Source organism: Piliocolobus tephrosceles, unplaced genomic scaffold (assembly GCF_002776525.5).
Source record: "Piliocolobus tephrosceles isolate RC106 unplaced genomic scaffold, ASM277652v3 unscaffolded_40, whole genome shotgun sequence".
Classification (NCBI taxonomy): Eukaryota; Metazoa; Chordata; class Mammalia; order Primates; family Cercopithecidae; genus Piliocolobus; species Piliocolobus tephrosceles.
In genome coordinates this window covers 1546736-1570842 of record NW_022324309.1, presented here as the reverse complement: position 1 = coordinate 1570842, position 24107 = coordinate 1546736, and the positions used below count along the sequence as shown (strand labels likewise).

General features: G+C 35.8%; 1 protein-coding gene across 1 annotated transcript in view; it reads left to right on the top strand.

Annotated features, from left to right (window-relative positions):
* The window catches only part of LOC113219515 (alpha-aminoadipic semialdehyde synthase, mitochondrial-like), a 69131-nt gene that overhangs the window by 10539 nt on the left and 34485 nt on the right, over positions 1-24107 (top strand). Inside the window, exons 3-11 of the mRNA XM_026454324.1 lie at positions 3652-3828; positions 6809-6893; positions 14417-14484; positions 14593-14739; positions 16098-16176; positions 16292-16419; positions 18496-18644; positions 20027-20149; positions 20523-20634. Coding sequence (XP_026310109.1) covers positions 3652-3828; positions 6809-6893; positions 14417-14484; positions 14593-14739; positions 16098-16176; positions 16292-16419; positions 18496-18644; positions 20027-20149; positions 20523-20634 — 1068 coding nt within the window. The remainder of the gene's footprint in view (positions 1-3651; positions 3829-6808; positions 6894-14416; positions 14485-14592; positions 14740-16097; positions 16177-16291; positions 16420-18495; positions 18645-20026; positions 20150-20522; positions 20635-24107) is intronic.

Sequence of the window (24107 nt, the reverse complement as noted above, 5' to 3'; positions counted from 1 at the left end):
TAATGTTATGGTATAAGTTTGACTCTCATTCCCATTTTAGCAATATACATATATACGTATACTTTTCCTTTCCTGAACCATGTTAAAGTAAATCACAGACATCGTAACTCATTACTACTAAATACTTCAATGTGCATCTCCTCAGAATAAACCGTTTTTTCTACAAAACTACAATATTATTTTCATACCTAAGAAATTAATAATTCATAATACCATCTTATATAGTTCAAATGTTCAAATAGTTCAAATAGTTCTATGTTCAAATTCCCCATTGGCTCAAATGCCTTTTATTTTAATTGAGGCTTAATGAAGCTTTATTGCATTTTATCATTGTGTGTCTTTAGTTCTTTCAATCTAGAACAGCACATCCCTTTCTGATTTTGTTTCAGTGATATTGATATTGACGTGGACTCTTTTTAAAAGAGCCCAAGACTTACAGTGTGTCGTCTACTGGGCACAAATAATCTGGTTGTTTTCTCGTGATTAGATTATATTCTAGTTATATTCTATATATTGAACATAAGTGATATATGTTCTTCCCATGGTATCACATCAAAGGCACAGAACATCAGGTCGTCCCATGGTTAGCAACGTGTGGTCACTTGGTTGAGGTGGTTACAGTGAGAGCTCTTCATTGTTAAAGTCTGTTTCATCCTTTGTAATTACTGAGTCATCTGTGGTATGGTATTTTAAGTTCTGTGATGTTCCTATTCCTCAATAACTTTACAACTAATCATGTTAGCCTCCATTGATAATCTTTGCCTGAATCAGTTTTTACATGGAGACTTGTGAGGTGATGCTTTTCTAATTTTTTATCGCTCCCCTAAGTTTGTTCGCTGACATTCTTCTTTAGAAAAGAGGTTTTCTTTTCTTTCTCTTCCACTCCTCCACTTTTTTGAGTTGTGAACTGTTTTATTTACAGTGCACTGAACTGTTTACCAAATTGTGAATTCTGTAATTCAGTGTTTAAACATACTTCTTTAAAAAAAACTTTCTTACCATTGCATTTAAAGCCTTGTTGTGAGGAGTTTATATATACATCTTCATTTTGACAAGATGAATCTTAGGATGTTGCTTAAAAGATGAGTTGTGTACTGTTTTATTAAAGTGAACTGAATTGTTTATCAAAATGTGAACTCTAATTTACTGTTGCATTATGCTTCTTTAATTTTTGCTTTTTTGAGTATATTTTGGAAGCATGGATCTTTTTCATTCAATCCATTTACCATTATTCTTTTTAATGTCTGAATTATCCCAAAATTGGTTAGTGTGAGTCCTTCCAAGGGGGCTTCTCTGTCCTTTGGACATGAATCCATTTATCTTTGAGCTTTCTTGTTTCTTAGAATAACAAATTGTCCTAGTCTCACCTTGTATCTTTCCTGCCCCACATCAGGAAATTAATAATTTCACCAAGAAGACTAAATTTCTTTTAGTATATAGAAACTGAGATCTGGTATCTGGTGTTAAGCATGTTTATTGTTACTGAGATACTGCTGCTCTTAGGCTCTATTAGTGTACAGAGTTTAGAAATAAACACAAACAGATGCCCCCCCCCACACATATATATGTATATTATTTAATCATTAGTTAATACTGATACTAAAAGACCTCCAGAGGAAAAATTAATGTCCAGGAAAACTAAAATTTAACATTGCACAACTTTTTACCTTTAAAATTTTATATTTGCATTTGTTTTCTCCAACAGTAAAAATCTTGATTCTTTAACATTAATGCATATTGTTTGCTTTATCCTATAATATGTATTAAATAGTGTCAGAATCACAATACTATTATTACAACTAACAGTAAGCCCACTAAATGAAGTTTGCCATTTCTTTGATTTTTTTTGCCTTTAGAATATATTTGACAATGAATATTCAGAGTGTTGTATTAAAAAACTTATTTGAATTATTTTTTCGGTGTGGTTTCATCATCAATCTAATATCCATCTAGATTTATATATTATTGCTTCTATTCTGTTTTAATGTTTGCTTTCCCATTTTTTTATTTAATTTTGTTTTTCAAAGTAGAACATTTACAAATTCCAGAAATGAAGCCATATTTTCATTTTACTCCCATACATCCAATTCTCACTCACCCCAAAGGTTACTTTTGTTTCTGATCTATCATTCTTTTTTCTTTTTTTGCAAAAATGAACACCTGTGTGTGTATTTATTTCCCTTTTGTTCTTATACAGAAGGCTGTCTACTATATTTACTCTTTTTACCTTGCTTGCTTTCTTTAGTAACAACATATCTTGGACATTGCTCTATGTAAGTTCTTAGAGATATTTCATTTCATTTCATTTCATGGCTGTGTGAAAAGTCTTCCATTGTACAGATTTACTATAGTTTATTTACCAATCTACTACAAATGAGAAAATGGACTGTTTTTGAAGAAACTAGGGAGAAATTTAATGTTCATTCTTTAACCATCACTGTTATTCATCTCTACTTTCCTTCGAAGTAGATTCCTAACTAAACTTATCTTTTGTTCAACTGCTATCATAGATGCTCTTTTAATTCTGCTTGGGTAATACCTCTTTATTTAAAAATCAGATATGTCTGTTGCTTCCATGTACTAGTTATGTAATCTCAATTAAATTTGTAAGTCTCAGGTTTCCCATTGATTCAATGAGGATTATAATTGTACTTACCTCATGAGAGTTCTATGATTTTTAAATGAGATAATTCATGCAAAGAGCTTAGCAAAGTACACAGTAATTTATTAATACATATCAATGATTGTTGCTTATTACCCAATAAATCTCATATTAGCCATGATGACATTCAACCTGCATTTCCAAATCATTTTACTCATATGCTGTAAATGTCTCTTTACTTCTCTCCCTTTGCATTTTTATATATGCCTTCAGTGCCTCTTACTGATATCACCATCTTGTGTTTCCCATCTTCATTTCTCTAAATTTCAGGTAACCTTTCAGATTAATTTAAATTTTCATATTTCTTTAGTATCCTACCTTTCACATTAATTTTCATATTTTTTGATCATCCTACCTAGGAATTATCTCAATATCAGTTAAAGTAGCATATCACTTAGATGCTGCTGATCATAGTGTTTTGAATTTTTCATTTACTCCAATCCAGAGTACCTTTTACTATATTTTGTGAGCTCCTTTATAGAACAGATTTTGACAATCTTTCCTCGTATCTTAGCATCTCATCTCTAGCACAGACTAATGTACAGTAAGGACAGTAATAAATACTAACTGAGCCAACACTGAAAAATAAATGTTATAATTATGTCTTATCTTTTAAAAATACAACTAATAAATCACAATTTGGCATTTAATATTTCAGTGTACTGTTGGTACAAAATATACATTTCACAAATATGCTTAAGTCACATGTGCTAGTGGGATATGACCAAATTATAAACTCTTAAACATATGTGTGTGTGTATATATATGCTGAGTTTTCTAATTGTTTAATGCTCTAAGAGTTGAACATGATAGATTATCTTTAGCCAACAAGTGCAAACATTACAAGTAGTTCTATTATTTGTTCTAATGCATACACATTTTATTCCTTCAAAAGATTTGTTGTGCCTTTGTTTGCTACACATTTTATTCAAGAAAACATGGATATTACAAATCAGGATAATAACCTTTAATCATAATTACAATTTCAGGACTATGTCAAAGCTGGTGGCATTCTTCAGGAGGATATTTCTGAAGCTTGTCTAATTTTGGGAGTTAAAAGACCTCTAGAGGAAAAATTAATGTCCAGGAAGACTTACGCATTTTTCTCCCACACAATAAAAGCTCAGGAGGCCAATATGGGCTTGTTGGATGAGATTCTAAAACAGGTAATTAGTGATTAATATTCCTGAATATACTGCCAAGAAGTATGGCATATAAGTTAGTTTTCTTTTCTTCTTTAGTTTAAGAGGAACATTGCGTTCCTTTTATATTCTGAAATGGAAAGAATGATAAAAGCTTTTTCCCTAAACAATTAACCAGTTTATAAGGTCAATTGGCCAGATACTACCGAATAGAATTTTAGAGCTGAAAATAACCTCAGGGATCATATAATCTACTACCTTATTTTTCAGATGGGACCCAGAGAGGTAAAGTGACTTGACTGGATTGCACACTATGTATTATGCTGGAACTGAACTAGAGGCAATTTTTTTTTTTTTTTTTTTTTTTTTTTTTTTTTTTTTTTTTTTTGAGATGGAGTCTTGCTCTGTCATCCAGGCTAGAGTGCAGTGGTGTGATCTCGGCTCACTGCAACCTCTGCCTCCCAGGTTCAGGCGTTTCTCCTGCCTCAGTTTCCTGAAGAGCTGGGACTATAGGCGCCAGCCAACATGCCCAGCTAATTTTTTATATTTTTAGTAGAGATGGGGTTTCACCGTGTTAGTCAGGATGGTCTCAATCTCCTGACCTCATGATCTGCCCACGTCGGCCTCCCAAAGTGCTGGGATTACAGGCATGAGCCACCATGCCTGGCTGAGACAATTTTTGCATTTATTCACATTCAGAAGGGAAAATGCATTTTGAGATATAAATACTATGAAAAAAACTAGCAGCTGTTTAAAACACAGGATATTCATTTAACAAATATTTACTCAGTCCTGATGCTGTGTCTGACACTGCTCCAATGCAAGAGCAAAAGAGTAAAGTATCTTTATCTTCACAGAACTTACATTCTAGTAGGAAGAGACAGATAATCAATCAACAAGATGTCTAATATGCCACTTGGGAATGTATGTGATGAAGATAAATATAATATTGAAGGAGAAAAGGAGGTCTGGGCACTGGGAGGTGATGATGCTATTTTAAGTAGGATCGTCAGGGAGGATCCCACTGTGAAAGTGGTATTGAGCAACAATCTGAAGGAGGTGAAGGACCAAGCCATGTACATCTGAGATGAGTCTTTTAAGCAGACAGAATAGTAATGCAAAGGCCTGAAGGTCTGTTTGAATGTGGGGTTAGAGTAGACCATGTTCAAAAATGCTTATTCTGTCTCTTGTGTCAATAATGGTTGGAGGTGGGAGGAGGAGAGCAATATTACTAAGAAGGCTGCTAATCTAGGCTGGTCTAGACTGCAAGTCACAGGTGATGGTGGCCTGCACCTGGAAGAAATGGTGGAAGTGGAAGTTGTGAAATGTGGACAAATCTTGGATGTGTTTTAGAGGTGGACCCTACAGGATTCACTGATGACATAAAGGTGGAATATGGAAAAAGGAGAGGAGTCAGAAATGACTCCAGGTTTTGGCCTGAGCTACTCGAAGCAGTTGCCATGGAATGACGTGATGTTACTACAAGAGAAAAAGCCTTGGGTGGGCAAATCAAGAGTTGAGTTTAGGGTCTGCTGAGTTTAATATTCTATTAGACATTTAAAGGGATAATCTAAGAGGGCTGTTGGATATGAGTCTGAAGTTCAGGACGGCAGCATCTTCTGACATACATTTTGTAGTTGTCAGAGACTAGGTGGTGTCTAGAGCCATGAGACTGGATGAGCCTAGGAAGGGAGTATAGAAAAAGAAGTCTAAGGTTCACATCTTCAAGATGTTACAGCTAGAATCTGAGATTAGGGCAGATGATTGGAGAGTTCATAAACAGTAAAAGCAATGGAAAATACCTATTATATAGAAGTATAAAATACTTTCCAATTAACTCCAAATACAGTAGACCAGGGTGACAGTTAATTTGTAGTGTTTCTAAAGAATAAGTTCAAAAGTAATTAATGGAAATAATACTATAGGAAGAATGTTCCACTTTAAGCACATAAAGTCTTTATAAAGTACTTTAGGAACTTTTTTGTTACTTTAACTTTTGTTCATTATAAGAAAATTAACAAAACTGACCTAACAGGACTGCTTTTGGGCAGCATTTTGTAACCAATTACTTGGTGTTGGAAGAATGATAAACATTCTTAAATTCGCAAACACGATAAAAATTATATGATCTTTGAGGAAATAAAATTACTGTTTAAAATAGTGTATAATTACAATACACTAATATATTTTAAGCACGAATTACTAATACTTTCCTGAGAGAGGAAAGGTTTTCAAGGAAAGAGGAAGAATATGATTTTAGTGAAGGCAAGGAAGAGAAATGGCATAAAGGTGGACTATGAGAAAAGGAGAGGACTCAGGAATGACTCCAGGTTTTGTCCTGAGTTACTCAAAGGAATCATGTACTACTTTTAAGAGGAAGGTTACCTGTAAAAGGAAGGAGAGGGAAAAAGAAAAAAAAAGGAGGAGGAGGAGGAGGAGAGAGAAAAATATCTGTGCTTGGACTTGAGAGAGAGTGTTATTATTTTCCAGGTAGAGGAGACCTGAGTGTACTTAGAATGGTTGAGGAACAATGTAAAGAGGGATGATGCAAGAAAGAGGTAATAGTTCAAGAAGAGTGGTCTTGGAGGACATGAGAGAAGCTGGGATCTAGGTTACAGAGATTTGTCTCAAAAAGGATCTGTTTTCTTCGACCAGAAGGAAGGATGTAAGGATGAGTGGGGCTATAGATATGTTTGTAGATGGTGCTGGGTAGGTGGGGGCAAAATGGTAAAGGAAATTCTACCTTTATTATTTCATTGCCTACCATCAAGGAGGGTATAGCACCTGCTACGAACATTTTTTCATTTCTAATTACAAGCCTACCATTGGTTTGTTACCTGGCGTTTTCTAAATATTTCACGGTATACCTGATGGTAACTTCTATTAGCAAGTTAAGATGTATTTCAGAGGAAAAAATGTGAAATATTTACTTGCTCATATATGTCTTTACTTGTTAAAATTAAACCTAATGGGCCAGTTGAAAAATTTTTAATCCCTCTTTCAGGAAATTCGCCTTATTGATTATGAGAAAATGGTGGATCATAGAGGAGTACGGGTAGTGGCATTTGGACAGTGGGCTGGTGTGGCAGGTAAGTACGCCAGGGCTTACATCACCCAGTTTCTAAATTGGCTTGGGGAATAACTGTGAGTTTTCTCTTTTCTGTGGCGAGGGGATAGGAGTGTTTATTTCCATGGAAAAAATTAAAATGAAGGTATGCTGAAGGATGATGAATACAAGTGGAATAAAGTATGAAGATACATGGTTAAAAATATTTTACTGCAAAAATTCAAAAGAAAAAGCAGGGAGAAGGATAACAACTACAAATAGGCTCTGGTTTTTAGGCAGTTCCTTTCAAAATGCTAGAAGGAGATATCAGTTTGATAATGAGACATAGGGAAGGAAAAGATAGGGAAAAACAGAAAGGGAAAAAAGGTCCAGGGGCAGGAATTTTGTCAAGTTAATTCTTTGAACTTTGTTTGGTTAAGAAACACCACAATATGTTATAGCTCTGTTTCAGATCAGACTTCTTGCAGGTCTAATAAGGAAGATCATGACTTTGGCATTATTTATTTGACCTTGTTATATAAAAGTAGAAGATTCCTTATTATGGCTTATGTCATTCTGCTTATTATTAATATTATACTCAAATCCACCTGCTTCTTAAATAATAAAGAAATCTAAGCCAAAATTTGAAATTCAAAAATTTCTTTCACTTAAACCCATTCAGGCAGGGAACAGTGGCTCATGCCTGTAATCCCAGCACTTTCGGTGGATGAGGCGGTCAGGAGTTTGAGACCAGCCTGGCCAACATGGTGAAACCCCGTCTCTACTAAAAAGACAAAAATTAGCCGTTGGTGGTGCATGTCTATAATCTCAGCTACTCGGGAGGTTGAGGCATGAGAATTGCTTGAATCCAGGAGGCAGAGTTTGCAGTGAGCCGAGATCACGCCACTGCACTCCAGTTTGGACGACAGAGCAAAACTCTGTCTTTAAAAACAAACAAACAACAACAACAACAAAAACAATTCATTGCTTTTTTCTCTCACCTCATGCCTTTCCTCACCCAACACACAAATCAGCTCTATTAAACTAAAAGAAAGTTAAATTTCTTAGTACAAAAGCAGTAGTAGAGAGACCTCTGATGACTATGATTCCTAGGGCCTTTCAGGACTCATCCAGATGAGGGTTTTATTTACCTAGACAGAATTAATACATCAGAATTAGGTGATTTATTTAGAAGTCACCATATTCAGAAGTAGGACCACATCCGTGAACAGGATGTAGTTCATGTTCTTAAAGAAGCATTCAGGCTAGTAAACACGAATACAATGCTAGTGTTAATTGCTATAAGAAAGATGTTTGAGGCTGGGTGCGGTGACTCACACCTGGAATCCCAGCACTTCAGGAGGCCGAGGAGGGTGGATCACCTGAGGTCCAGAGTTCAAGACCAGCCTGGCCAACAAGGTGAAACCTCGTTTCTACTAAAAATACACAAATCAGCTGGGCGTGGTGGTGGGTACCTGTAATCCCAGCTACTCAAGAGGCTGAGGCAGGAGAATAGCTTGAACCTAGGAGGTGGAGGTTGCAGTAAGCTGAGATCACACCATTGTACTCCAGCCTGGGAGACAGAGCAAGACTCCATCTCAGAAAAAAAAAAAAGAAAAAGAAAAAGAAAAGAAAGGTATTTGAACTTGGCTGTTGCAAAAACGTTCTTTTAAAAAGTGCCTTTGAAGATGAGATCTGAAGAATGATGAAAAACTATTCAAGGAAGTAAGGGAGGACAGTACAAGTGTGCAAAGCTTAAAGTGAAGAGGGGAAAAATAATAGTTTTGAGGAATAGAAATAAGTTCAGTATAATTAGAGTGTATTGGGAGAGAACTCTATGTGGTTCTTATAAGTATTTAGAAGGTGGAATTCACAGGATGTGGTGACTGGATGTAGGTGTGAGGGCAGTGAGGGAGACACTTCAACGATGACATACAGGTCACCAACTCGGACAGTGATTCAGTTCTTTCAGTACCCACAGGAATGGAGGAAGAATTTGGGGGAAGACAGTAAATGAGTTCTGTATAGGACAATATATTAGTAGATTACAAACTAAATTGCTATAATGGAGACTCCACAAAACAGAGCTTACATAAGCTGGAAGTCCAGAAGTGAGAAATCAAGGGATGGTGGAATGAGAGGAAAGCTTTGCTATTGTCAACACTTGACTTTCATTTCTAAGGTGACCCTTCAGGTTGCTATTTTCCAGTCAGTAGAAAGGGGAGAAAGGAAGTAGAGGCAATTAGCTTCCTTTGTAAGGATGTGACCCAGAATCTGAACATGTTATTTCTGCTTATACCCATTGGTCAAAATTGACTGAGAAATGTAATCTATAGCTGGGCAACTATGTCTGCTGTGAAAACTATGTGCTCTCCATTCATGAAGGATTAACTGAGTTCAGACTTACTATCCTGTCATTAGCCAACTAGAAAAATTGGATGAGATATAGAAAACAATGTTATCAGACATTGGACAACAGGCAGTATAGACTTGTGATCCTCGATAGATGGAAAATAGATGAGGTGAGTTCTGTGTTTACCCTGGCTTTCTGTCTGGAGAAATTTTCAGATGGTATGAATATAAAAAAGTGACACAAAGCCTGGTGAACTCACTGAACTGAGGAGATAGGAGTTGGGGAGCTTGAGTTGGCTGGAATTGACAACACATGGTACCAAAGAGTAGGGAGCTATGCAGAAATAGTGTTCCAGAAATATGCTTAGAGGTCTTGCTGAGTGGAGGATGAAAATTCGTGAGACTAGCTTAGGAACAATTTGTGGAAAAGAACAATTGCCAGAGAACTGTATGGAAAACTGTTCTCAGAGTTTGTCCCATCAGCCAGAGTAGAGAGACTTCACTGAATATATAAGGCTTTCAGGGAAGCCCTGAAGTGTGTGGCTAAACCAGCTCTTAATAAAGCCTACTCTAAATTCATTCCTATAAAAGCTTAAAAATGAGACTAATGTCTATTTTGAGAGAGCTGCAATTAGCAGACAAGTAGATTAAAACAGCTATAATAAATATTCAGTATATTCAAGTTTTAAATGAAAACATAAACAAAATGAGGAGAGAAATAGAGGAAATCAGTCCCTCCATCTATCAACCAATAGTCACCACAAAGGAGAATCTATACATAAGCAAAGGATTCAAGAGCATATATAGATTTTCTTCTGTAGTGTCTATTGATTGATAGATACATGGTAGATAGATTGATTTCCTCTACTCCTCATTTTGTTTGTGTGTTCATTTAATCCTTGAGCACATTGACCAGCATCTCTGTCATTTCTTGTTTCTGGGTTTGTTTCTATTGTTGGTTATCTCCAGGTTAATGTTCCATTGCAAAATTCATAATTTTTTACTGAATGCCAGACATTTTTCATTTTATATTGTTTATTGTCAGATTTTGTTGTTTTCCTTTCAGTAGCATTGGGCTTTGTTCTAATAGGCAAATGTTTGTGGATTACATTGATTCTCTTAAGGCTTGTTTTCCTTTCACCTTCCTCTCTTTCTTCTGGGACTCCAAATACACACATATTAGACCATTTGATCACCACCTGTCACTTAAATTCTGCTTTTTCCCTCAGTCTTTTTCTCTTTTTATGCTTCATTTTATTTAATTTCTACTGCAATGAGGAAGGAAGAAAGGAAAGAAATAATGACTAGAACATTCCCATATCTTGATAAAAATTATAAATATACAGATAAGTGAAGTTCAATAAACCCCAAGTCAAAAACAGAAATAAAAAATTACAAAGAAAATGACAGTAGAACCATCATAATTGTCTTGCTAAAAAACAATGATAAAAACATTAAAAATAGGCCGGGCGCGGTGGCTCAAGCCTGTAATCCCAGCACTTTGGGAGGCCGAGACGGGCGGATCACGAGGTCAGGAGATCGAGACCATCCTGGCTAACACGGGAAACCCCGTCTCTACTAAAAAAAATACAAAAAACTAGCCGGGCGAGGTGGCAGCCGCCTGTAGTCCCAGCTACTCGGGAGGCTGAGGCAGGAGAATGGCGTAAACCTGGGAGGTGGAGCTTGCAGTGAGCTGAGATCCGGCCACTGCACTCCAGCCTGGGCGACAGAGCTAGACTCTGTCTCAAAAAAAAAAAAAACATTAAAGATAACGAGAAAAAGGAACCATATACATAGAAAAACTAAGATAAACATCAAACTTCTAATCAGTAACAGTTTAAGCTAGCAGAAAATGGAGCAACATCTTTAAAGTGCTAAAAGAAAACAAACCAAATTATAATTTTATGCATATTACAACATCTTTCCAAATACAAGACCTTTTCAATATCTTCCTGGACATCTTTCTAGAAAATGAAGATTAAACACAGATTTTCTGATTAAATGAAAGCTGATAAAATTCACTGGCATAGAAGTATTTAAAAAATTTCTCAAGCAGAAGGAAAATGAAGTCAGTTGAAAATATGGATTGAATTAGAGGAATAAAGAATGCTACAAATGGTAGAATATAAACAAACATAAAAAAATCATATCTTATTTAAAAACTTTTCTTTAGGTCTGGACACAGTCGCTCATGCCAGTAATCTCAGCACTATGGGAGTCCAGGGCAGGCTGATTGCTTGAACTTAGGAGTTTGAGACCAGCCTGGGCAACATGGTGAAGTCCCATCTCTACAAAAACATGCAAGAGTAGCTGGGTTTGGTGGTGCGCGCCTGTCATCCCAGCTGCTTAGGAGGCTGAGGGGGGAGGATTGCTTGAGTCTGGGAGGTTGAGGCTGCAATGAACTGTGTTCATGCCACTACACTCCAGCCTGGGTGACAAAGTGAGTTAACTGTCTCAAAAACAAAAAAGCATTTAAAAGATGATTGATAGTTTCAAACAAAACAATGTATTGTGATATTCATAGCACAGGTAAAAATAAAACTTATGCCACCAATAGTGATGGACAGGTGAAGAGGAATAGAATCATACTTTTGTAAGATTCTTTTATTATACTTGAAGTAGTATAATATTACTTGATAGTTGACTATAATAAGATAAAGATGTATATGGTAACCTAGAAAAATCACTAAAAATAAAACAAGGCTCTAAAACTAATAAGCCAATAATGGGAGTAAAATTTCATACTAAGAAATCACAGTTCAAGCAAAAATACAAGAAAAAATGGCATTTAAAAAAGTACAAATGAAACAAGAAAACAAACAGCAACATGATAGCTTTAAATTTAACTATATCAATAGTTACACTAATGGCCTAAAAACTCCTAGATAGCCTATACAGTGAGTCACAAAACAATTTTTGATAAATTTAAAAGTTTGAAATTATACAGTATGTATTCTGATTGTAATATAATTGACCTAGAAGTTTTTATAGAAAGATATTTGGAAAATTTCCAAAAATTTGGGAGATATTCAATGTAATTTTGAATAACTGATTGGTTAAGAAAAAATCACAGGAAAATTAGAAGATTTTTTAATAGAATAAAAATTTAAAGTATAGCTTATCAAAATGTGTGGGGTATAAAGTAGCAATTAGAAAGAAATTTACAGCATTTAATTCTTTTATTAGAGAAGACAGTTTTTAAATTAATAATTTGTGCTTCTACTCTAAGAAGCTAGAAAATCAGAGAAATTAAATCAAAAGCAAGTAGAAAAAAAAAATAAACATACAGGGAAAATAAATGAAACTAAAACAGGAAAAGAATAGAGAAAATCAATGAAACCAAAACCTGGTTCTCTGAAAAATATCAGTAAAATTGATTAACATTTAGGTAGACTGACAGAAAAAGAGAGAAGACTGTATTTACTAAGAAGGAATACGAGGAGGTCATCACTATATCTTACAAATATTAAGATGATAAAGGAATATTATGAATAGGTCAATGAATTTGGCAACCCTCATGAACTAGATAAATTTTCAAAAAGTACAAATTACCAAAATCAGCTCAAGAAGAAATTGAAAACTTAAGTATCAAGGTACAAAATAAATTCCACTAATAGGCATTTATTAAGAGAAATACAATATTTTATACAAAGAATTTTTTTACAGCAACTCCATTTATAATAGCCTGGAAACAACCCAAATGATGAGCAGAGAAATCAACTGAAATGGAAATGGGCAATTCTTCAGCAATAAAAGACTATACTGATACACACAAAATATGTATGAATCTCAAAAACATGGTGCTGAGTGAAAGCCGACACATTGTAAAAGAGTACAATTGACCCTTGAACAACATGAGTTTGAACTGCATGAGTCCGCTTATATTCACTGGATGCAAAATCCACCTTTACGGGAGGACCACCTTTTCATACAGGCAGGTGTCACAGGACTGACTGTGGGACTTGATTATGCCCAGATTTTGACATATACAGGGGTCTTAGAACCAACTGCCTGCATACACTGAGAGGCTACTGCTTAAAATTTCATTTATATGTAAGTTTAGAAGTGCCTAATCTATACAGAGAGAAAGATCAGTAGTTGTGGAGACCAGGAGTTGGTGAAATACTCTGTGTCTTGATCATGGTGGTAATAACACAGATGTGTGTATTTGTTAACAGTTACCAAACTATACATTTTAAATGGGTGCATTATGTTGTATATAAACTATTTCTTTATAAGTTGACTTTTGAAAATGATAAAAGAAAATTTGGTAGGGATGTGTGTCCGGGGTGAGGACGGGGAATGGAGGAGCATGGAAAGTTCTTTCCTAAAAATAATAAGGAAAGAATCGATCCTGAGGTCTTTGCTACAGGCATGCTGAATTTTCGCTTTCTGAAGAACATCCAAATTGAGACAGACATAAGAAGGTGGCTGGCTAAGTTTTGAAATCAAAAGAAAGATCTATTTTGGAGAGACAGACTTGAAGTCATCTGTATATAGATAGTACTTGCAATTTAGGACTAGATGAGATTTCCTAAGGGACAAATGTAGATATGGAAGAGAATAGAGCCCAGGACATAATCCTGAGGGTGAATAATATAAAAGGAGTTGCCACAGGAAGAGGATCCTACAGAAAGGTAGAATTAAAAATTTCAAGTTGGGATGCTGAGGGGCACTCTTTGTTTCAACAAAGAAGAGGTCTGTATTGCCGAGTACTTCTGACCTGATCTACAATGTGTCCGCTGCGTTTAGCTATTTAGGTCAATAAATAGATGATGGGAGCCTTAGGGCTAACGGTGACTGTTTTTGTTTGTTCATTTGCTTTTGGTATGGGAGGCATAGGAACATGTTTAAATGCTTATAAGAATGAAGCAATAGGGAAGCATAGTGAAGAGAGTAACTCAGTAATAAATTCCTTGGGAGGCAGGAAGGGGTGGGATCTGGAGCCAATGTGGAGCCTTAGATAAGAAGAGGAACATTCATCCTATTTTATCAGGATTGAAGGTGGAAAGAATAGGTGGGGATGCATTTGGCTTAGTGCATTTGATGGCAGAAAGTTGAGAGGATGGATAAGATCTACTGAGGCCTCTTCTAAATCTGAGATGCTGTGATCTGTGCTTCTGCAGGGCACCACACAGGTTGGAGAACGGGCAGAGAGAACAGCTTAAATTCTTCCCAACTAACAGTGTTTCTATTGGTCTGATTCTGTAACAGGGATGATCAACATTTTACATGGAATGGGTTTAAGGCTCCTTGCTTTGGGACATCACACACCTTTTATGGTGAGAGATGTTTATTTTGCTTATTTTTTTGAAAACACATCTCACACCTTAAGAATAAAAAAATGCTGAGCTGATGGACTAACTTGAGTTGTGTATGTTTGTTTTCAGCACATTGGCATGGCTCATAACTACAGGAATAGCAGTCAGGCTGTGCAAGCTGTTCGTGATGCTGGCTATGAAATATCTTTGGGTTTGATGCCTAAGTCAATAGGTCCCTTAACATTTGTGTTCACAGGAACTGGTAATGTTTCTAAGGTAAGTTTTACCTGACTTCCTTTTGTAAAACAATCCAAAACTGTGAAACTAACCCAAATGATGTGGGCAGGCATTTTGTGGGTATTTCAAATGGACTGAATGAAGATTCTTTTTTTGGCACTTTTCTTACCAACGTATTTTTCTCATAGTGAAAAGTAGTAATGATCTAAATATGTGTGTGTGTGTGTGTATGTATGTGGGTGCGTATATATATGTGTGTGCATGTGTGTGTGTGTATATGTAAGTGTATATGTGTGTATATCTATACACACATACATACACACATACAGTTTTTAGTTTATTGCTAGCTATCTGAGTCTTGGAATACTTTTTCTTCCTTTCTTTTTCCTTTTTTAAAAGATAATTTGGCCAGGCATGGTGGCTCACGCCTATAATCCCAGTACTTTGGGAGGCTGAGGCAGGCGGATCACCTGAGGTCAGGAGTTTGAGGCCAACTGGCCAATATGGTAAAACACCGTCTACACCAAAAATACAAAAATTAGCCAGGCCTGGTGGTGCACGCCCATAATCCCAGCTACTAAAGAGGCTGAGGCAGGAGAATCGCTTGAACCCGGGAGGCAAAGTTTGCAGTGAGCCGAGATTACACCACTGCACTCCAGCCTGGGTGACAGAGCGAGACTCCATCTCAAAATAAAATAAAATAAAATAAATAAATAGATAAATAAATAAATAAGATAATTCATTGTTAATAGTGTAAAGGTCTGTTCTGAGGGTGATCTGTTTTACCTCTATCACCAAAATGTCCATAAGTTTGAAAGTGACCTCAGGATGTCCATTTTTTAAGACTACTTGGAGTTTTGCAAAAAGATGTTAGGAAAATTCATTTAAGACTGGAATTCATAATTTCTTCCTTCTCTGGTGGTTTTAAGAATGTGTTTGTAACCGCCTATAGAAACTTGTAATTGTAAAATAATTCCTTCTTCAAAGAAAATATTTTACAAATAGGATATCATTCATATTAAATTGTGAGGTAAGCATCCGATTATTTCTTTTGTAGGGAATATAGTTTCCCCATCTGGAATAATTTCTGCAATGGATCTAAAATAAATGGAAATATTTTTGCCCTCATTTCTAAACACTCCTATTGATACTCTGAGTAGCTTAAGTAAAAAAGAAAAAAATTAAATCCCCTTCTAAGTGTGCTGTTCAAACAGGAATGAAAACTAGCTAGTAGGCTTGTTGTAAGCAGCTCATCTATATTTCTGTGTTGCAGTCCTGGTTGTAGGGAAGGCAAATGGAGCTGTATAATTGTTGGGAAAATGATCAGATCCTTGCAGAAAACCATGTTGGTTCTTTTTCTATTGATGTTTGGATTTTTACTCATGTGTTATTTGTAGGGAGCCCAAGCAATCTTTAATGAACTACCTTGTGAATATGTGGAGCCCCATGAATTAAAAGAAGTTTCCCAAACTGGAGGTAAGGGACAGGGGATGACTAACTTTTAATGTTTTTAACAGTCTGTGTTATATTTTATCACCATAAATTTTCATTATTTGTCACCCACTTTACTAATTTCTTTCTCCTTTGCAAGATCTCAGAAAAGTCTATGGGACGGTGTTAAGTCGTCATCATCATCTTGTCAGGAAAACAGATGGTGTGTATGATCCTGCAGAGTATGACAAACATCCTGAGCGCTACATAAGTCGTTTTAATATTGATGTGAGTATCATGTTCAGCTTTTAAGTTGGTTGCTTATGATACAGTGTAGGTAGGCAATTTTCAAGGACAGAAATTATAAATTGTACATTGGCTTTCGGTTTTCCTGTTGTGAGTCCTTTGGGTACTATGAGTTGGCCTTTGGAGCTATCATCTTTGAGGGATATTTGGAGTAGTCTTGCTTCGTGCTTTTGGTGGTTTCTGTGGATATACTCTTTGTTTCACTGTCTCCATTTCTGCTTCAGGTCTGCATGTGACCAATAGCTCTAAGCCATTTCCTGTGGGTTACTGTTTTCTATGTTTATCCTGGACTAGTTAGCACTGTGGGCAGAGCACAATGCCTATGACGTTTGGTCTGAACACGGCCACAAATTACAACCATAATCTCAAACAGCAATCCTGAAATGCATGCCATTGTTTACAGGGGGTGAGGGTGAAATAGTGTGCCTACATAAGTGCAGACCATCCCCACTGTATGAAAAAGCTATTATATGGCCGGGCGCGGTGGCTCAAGCCTGTAATCCCAGCACTTTGGGAGGCCGAGGCGGGCGGATCACGAGGTCAGGAGATGGAGACCATACTGGCTAACGCAGTGAAACCCCGTCTCTACTAAAAAATACAAAAAAACTAGCGGGGCGAGGTGGTGGGCGCCTGTAGTCCCAGCTACTCTGGAGGCTGAGGCAGGAGAATAGCATGAACCCGGGAGGCGGAGCTTGCAGTGAGCTGAGATCCGGCCACTGCACTCCAGCCTGGGCGACAGAGCGAGACTCCGTCTCAAAAAAAAAAAAAAAAGAAAGAAAGAAAAAGAAAAAGCTATTATACTTACAAATCAAATCCTTCAATGGGACACACTGGCTTTATCTTAAAAGAAATAAAATATATTTGTTTGTTCTATAGTCATTGGCCATGTGACAATCTTCCCCCAGATAAACTAACAAACCAAAAAATAGATAAAACAAAAAAGGCTTGCATTTATTGTGAAAAAGAATGCTTTAAATAATTTTAAATATGTTTGACCAACATAGCATTTTCATATTCTGGTATGAAGTTTAGTCCTTATATCATGCAGGGCATGTTAGAGAGAACTCTTACCTTCTGCTTGAAATGTTTGAAGAAGAAAAATTATGAACGTAGTTTCAAACTGAAAAATTTTGAATCTAAGAAATCTTTATTCCTTTTCATTTCCCCAATCACAGAAGTATTGGTGATTGGACGCATCCTAAAACTGATACTGACCTAGTTGCCATGTATGCATGTATGTAGCATATTGCTCCATAGAGCTTACAGATGTTATCCGATTTAATCTTCACAGCATTCCTTTGAGGAATGGGGTGTGTATTATCCCCATCTGGTAGGTAAGAAAGATAGAGCCCAGGGAAGTTGAGGTAGCATAATTTAGGTCATACCCTACCGTTAGTAGAGCTGGAAATATAATTTTAGGTCCACTGTTTTTTGTTTGTTTTGGTTTGTTTTATTTTGTTTTTGTTCTTTCATTTTTCTTTGGCATGCAATACATTATAGAATGAACATAATAATGAATTTTTTTTTTTTTTTTTTTTTTTTTTTGAGATGAAGTCTGTCTGTCTCCCAAGCTGGAGTTCAGTGGCACAATCTCAGCTCACTGCAAGCTCCGCCTCCTGGGTTCACGTCATTCTCCTGCCTCAGCCTCCTGAGTAGCTAGGACTACAGGTGCCCGCCACCATGCCTGGCTAATTTTTTGTATTTTTAGTAGAGATGGGGTTTCACCATGTTAACCAGGATGGTCTTGATCTCCTGACCTCGTGATCCGCCCGCCTCGGCCTCCCAAAGTGCTGGGATTACAGGCGTGAGCCACTGGGCTCAGCCAATAATGTATTTATAGTCATATATTGCTCTGTCATGGGGTAATTCTACATTGAAATCTGGGTGGCTATTTATTATCTTTGCCTCAAAAGATGGACACTGACATGGGCAATAAGAAAATCAATTAGAAGTTACATTTAATTATTTCTCATAGACTTTCCTGATAGCTCTCTTTCAGTATACTATATTAAAATAGGTTATTTTTCTATTTTCTTAAACCTGGAACTTGCATTACAGATTGCACCCTATACAACCTGCTTAATTAATGGAATCTACTGGGAACAAAACACTCCTCGCCTCCTAACTCGCCAAGATGCTCAGAGTCTCCTGGCTCCAGGCAAGTTCTCAGCTGCTGGTGTGGAAGGCTGCCCTTCATTACCACACAAGTAAGGACTCTACTTCAGCAACAATGGTAGTTTTGACCAGCTGCTTCCATTATTAGAGGATCAAAGAATGTAATGTCCCCACATATCACAGGACTTGATTTCTAATGACTACTTCTCTGCCTTATCTTTCTTGACCTCTTGGCAGTAGTCGACACTGTTAACCATCCTTCCTTCTTTTTAAAAAAATTGTATTGTATGTATTTATTTTCAGAGATGGGGTCTTGTTATGTTTCCCAGGCTGGTCTAAATCTCTGGGTCCCAAGCAGACCTTCTGCCTTGGCCTCCCAAGGTGCTGGGATTATAGGTATGAGCCACCATGCTCAGCCCATCCCCAGTTGTTGAAACACTCTTCTTTTGCCTTCTGTGATGCCCCATGCCGCTCTCAAACTATTTCCTCAGAGAAGTCTTCTCTTACTCCTCCATTCTCATCTCTATCTCTAGTCTGTTACTCTGTTTTTTGTTTTGAAATTCCTCATTTGTTTTCTCGTGTTTATGATTTTTCTCCCTCTTCTTAGAACTTAATCTCCTTAAGGATAGGGGGTCTGTTTCTCTTGGCCATAAGCACCTAGTGTGTTGCCTGATACATAATAGGCATTGAAATAATTATTAAATATTGAATGAATTAATGACTAAATATTTGTGGAAGAGTAAAAGATATGTTTGCTTTTCTAGGCATGTAACTGGCATCAAGTAAATGCCAAGGGAATGCTAGGAGCAACAACATCACTGGGGTTTAGAAGAAAGCAGAAGCATTGAGCTCAGCAAAGCTTAAAGGGAAGAATGAGGAGAACAAGAATTCCAAGTGAAAGGATTGGTGCTTAATAAACATGTAGCTACCAAAGCATATTTAGGGTGCTGAATGTGTCAGTCTAGCTCTGCATTGGTTCATGTATGCAAGTGGTAATTGGAGATTGGGCAGAAAAATTATAGTCAACCTTTTGAATGCTGGACTGAGACTTTTGTTCATCATTCTAGAGATTTCTGTGTAACCACATGTAAAACTATACAGTACTAAGCAGGGTGGAGGTAGCATAACTGAACCTTTCTGAGTTATTTAGAGATAGCTAACTATGTTAACTTTAGTCTGTTAATGATTTTTTTAGGAAAGCAATGTTCTGCTTTTATTTCCTTTTTTCTTTTCTTTCTTCCTTTTTTTTTTTTTTTTTTTTTTTTTTTTTGTGGAGACTAAAACTCATACTGGGAAGATTCTCTGTATCACAGAACAATGCAGAGTCCTGAAGAATGAGCTATAGGAAAAAGACCCCAAAAGCCTGGAAAATATTTAGGATCCATGTTGAAAATTGTTCTGAACTCCTTTTTTTAAGTCTTGTTGGAGACTTCAGAATTTCATCCTCTCATCTAAGTATTGATGTTATTTTCAGACTTGTGGCAATATGTGACATTTCAGCTGACACAGGAGGGTCTATAGAGTTTATGACTGAGTGTACAACAATAGAGCGTCCCTTTTGCATGTATGATGCAGACCAGCATATTATTCATGACAGGTGAGTTTGCTAAAGTTAGATGATATTCATCACTTAGTTACATAGATATACTACTCTAAAATGCTTAATATTTTACATCTTTATGAAGCTATGAAAATTTGGAGAGATACACTCAAATATACTAAGATTAGGTAAAAAAAAAAAAAACCATGCAAATTTGAATACACACACACACACACACACACATATTTAAATGGGAGACGGGTTGCTGAAGAAGGAAAACGTTTGGTTTTTAAAGTTTTGTTTATTTTTGCATGTACTTTTATACAAAATTACAAATGATAATGAAAATATAACGAAGCAGACATCTGGAAAAGTCAGAACTTACAAATAATGTTTTGTGCTTCTGAATAAACCACATTGCTTCTCTTAGTGTTGAAGGCTCGGGGATCCTGATGTGTTCCATTGACAATTTGCCAGCACAGCTCCCAATTGAAGCTACAGAATGCTTTGGAGACATGCTTTACCCTTATGTTGAAGAAATGGTAAGCAGACTGGTAATATCAGTAACAACTCTGTGTCTTTGAATAGAATCATGGGGTAATTCTGTGAATGTTCTGGTCTTCTGTACCTAAGAAATCTGTTGTAAAATGAAATGCCAGCCCTTTCCTGAAATACTTACTGATACTGTTTTATTTGACATGTTCTGCTTACTTCTCTCCTGGGGGATATGATGATATCACTGCCTTCATGCTTAATTCCAATTACATCTCTTTCCCATTACAGGTATTTTATTAAGAATGTTCACCATGTGTGAGATAAAACATGCTTTATTTTTAATTATTTGCCATCTATGTCAGTTCATATTGGGGCACTCTTATTGTACCATAATAACTAGATCTGAAAAATTAGAAATATAGAACGTTTTATTGGGTTCTGGTCACTAATGGTTAAGTGATAGCTTATGTTGAGGTCATGTATTTTTCTTCTGTGATCAGTGATTAACTAATGAAATACCATGTTATCTAAATTCCATTTTGTTTATCAAAGAAAATTTTTCTTTTTTCAGTTTTTATCCTAAGCATTCATAGCCTTCCTGCTTTATTTTTATTTCAAAATGTCTGCCTCTGCCAATGATTTCAATATAAAGAATGGCTCTTGCTCTTTTCATCTACATCTTCCCTCATAAGCTCTCACATTAAAATAGAACAATAGTTAGTGGGGCAAGAATAAATGAAATTTCCAGTCTCTGATCTTCTTTTCTTTCAAACAGTATTCCATTTTGACCCTTTCTTTTTCCTATTGGAATATGTCAACATGGAGATGTAGCAGGCCTGACAAAATGCAGGCAGCAGACACTGTCATAGTTAGACATATTGCACCTACTATGTGCAGGAAGTGTTCAAAGTACTAAATATATTTTAATTTTAAGTACTCATGAAAACCATATTAGGTAAGTACCATCATTATATCCGTTTTACACATTATAAAACAAATACAGAGAAGTTAAGGACGTGTTGCTGATGCAGTCAGTACTGGATCTGCAATGTGTCTGGAGTTGATGCTGAGGGATTAAAGAAGCAGGAGAAGGACAGTACAAATGCCAGGCTTTGCTGGAGACATCAACTTGCTTTATGGCCTTGAGCAGGGCACTCACTTCCTTTCTGAGCCTCAGATATTTCATCTGTAATGTGAGGTGGTTGTAATGAACATATAATCTTATTTTATTTTATTTTGTTTTATTATTTTTTGAGACAGAGTCTCACCCTGTCGCCCAGGCTAGAGTGTAGTGATGCAGTCGTGGCTCACTGCAACCTCCACCTCCCAGGTTCAAGCAATTCTTCCTGCCTCAGCCTCCCAAGTAGCTGGGACCACAGGTGCATGTCACCACGCCTGGCTAATTTTTGTAGTTTTTAGTAGAGATGGGGTTTCACCATGTTGACCAGGCTAGTCTTGAACTCCTGACCTCGTGATCCACCTGCCTCGGCCTCCCAAAGTGCTGAGATTACAGGCGTGAGCCACTGTGCCCAGCCATGAATACATAACAGTTTCTCCACTTCTAAAATTTTATAATGGTAAATGTTTAAGTGGCCAAACTGTATGTGTATAAAAAATGCAATAATATATTTACCAAGATGTTTACCATTTTTGATGTTCTTCATTCATTTCCCTTTGGCATCATTTCCCTGAAGACTGAATAACTTAATTTATCACTTCTTATAGTACAGGTTTGCTGGTGACAGATTCTCTTAGTTGTCCTTTATTCAAAAATGTCTTCATATTCTCTATGCTGCTAATCAGACTTTTCTGTGCATTTTTAATTTCCGATGTTCTATTTTTAGTTCTAGAATTTCTGTTGGGTTCCTTTTTAAAAATTTCATTTCGGTATTTTCTCTTTCTCTGCAGAGACTTTCTATCTTTTCATTAATTATGAGTGTATTTTTCGTTATTGCATGGAACATAGTTATAAAAACCACTTTACAATCTTTATCTCATACTTCCAACTTTCTGGGTCAATTTGCGGTTGGACTTTATTGGTTGTCTTTTCCTTTGAGAATTGATCATAGTCTTCTGGTTTTCATAGATTGAATAATTCTGGATTATGGCCTGGATGATGTGGATATTATGTACATTTATCAAATGCATTTTCTGTATTCATTGAGAAGATATTTTTTCCTTTTCTCTGTTAATATGTGAATTTTGTCAATTGGTTTTCCAATATCAAACTAACTTCACATTCTTAGGATAAATCCAACTTGGTTGTATGTTAGCCATTTATTTATGACTAAGTTCAGGTTGCTAAGGAATATACCAAAATTTCTTAATCTATTTTACCATTGGTAGACATTTGGGGTTGTTTTCTTTTTGGGGCTTTTACTAATAATTCTACTATAAAGATTTTTGACATGTTTTTTGATGTATATATATATAATATAATATATATAATATAATATATAATATAATATATATGTGTATATCTCCACATTATTTTATTGAGTTTGTACATAAATTTATCTTGTTTAGGATTATTAACTTCTATGTTCATTGGAGAGTTTAATCTATAACTTTATTTTATTATCAGGTATTTGTCAGGTTTGGATATTAAGGTTATGTTGGCCTTAAAACAAGTTAGAGAGTATTTCCTTATTTTTGGTCTCAGGAACATTTTACGTGAGATTACTGTTAGTTCTACTTGATACAATTCGTTAGCAAAACGATTTGGGTTGGTAGCATTTTTGTTTGTTTCTTTTTTGCTTGATTTTAAGGGTGAGTTTTACAATTATAGATTACATTTTATTTAAAAACTTAAGAATGTTCAGACTTTTATTTTTCTTCTGTCGATTTTGGTATGCTTATTTTCTAGGAATTTATATTTCATCTAAGTTGTAAACTTTATTGTCACAATATTTTTTTTAGTAATAATCTTATTAACTCTTTAATAGATTCTGTAGTGATTTCTCTTTTTCCTGATGTTGTTCGGGTATGCCTTCTGTTTTTTCTTAATCTGTTTTACCTGCAATTGATCAATTTTATTAGTCATCTAAAAAAATCAGTTCAACTTTGGTGATCATCCCTATTTTGTATCATTTTCTATTTTCTTAATTTATAATCTTACCTTTACTATATTCTTTATTTTACTTTATTGAGAGCTTAGTTAACCTTTCTTTTCATAACTTCTTGCAATAGTGCTTAGGTAATTATTTTCCTGTGTTTCTCTTTAGCAATATATGCATTTTAAAGCTATTAGATTTGATTTGAGTATGGCCCATTTTTTATTGTATTATTTATTGTTTTGTTATTGAGTTATTTAACTTTCTCGTGTATTCTGGGTATTACTTCCTTGTGAGATGTATGGTTTGCAAATACTTTCTCCCATTCTGTTGTTTCTTCACTCAATTGATTTTTTGTTTGCTTGTTTGTTTTGCTGTGCAGAAGCTTTTTAGTTTGATATAATTCCATTTGTCTATTTTTGGGTTTTGTGCTTGTGCTTTTGAGTTCTTATCCAAAAAATTCTTAA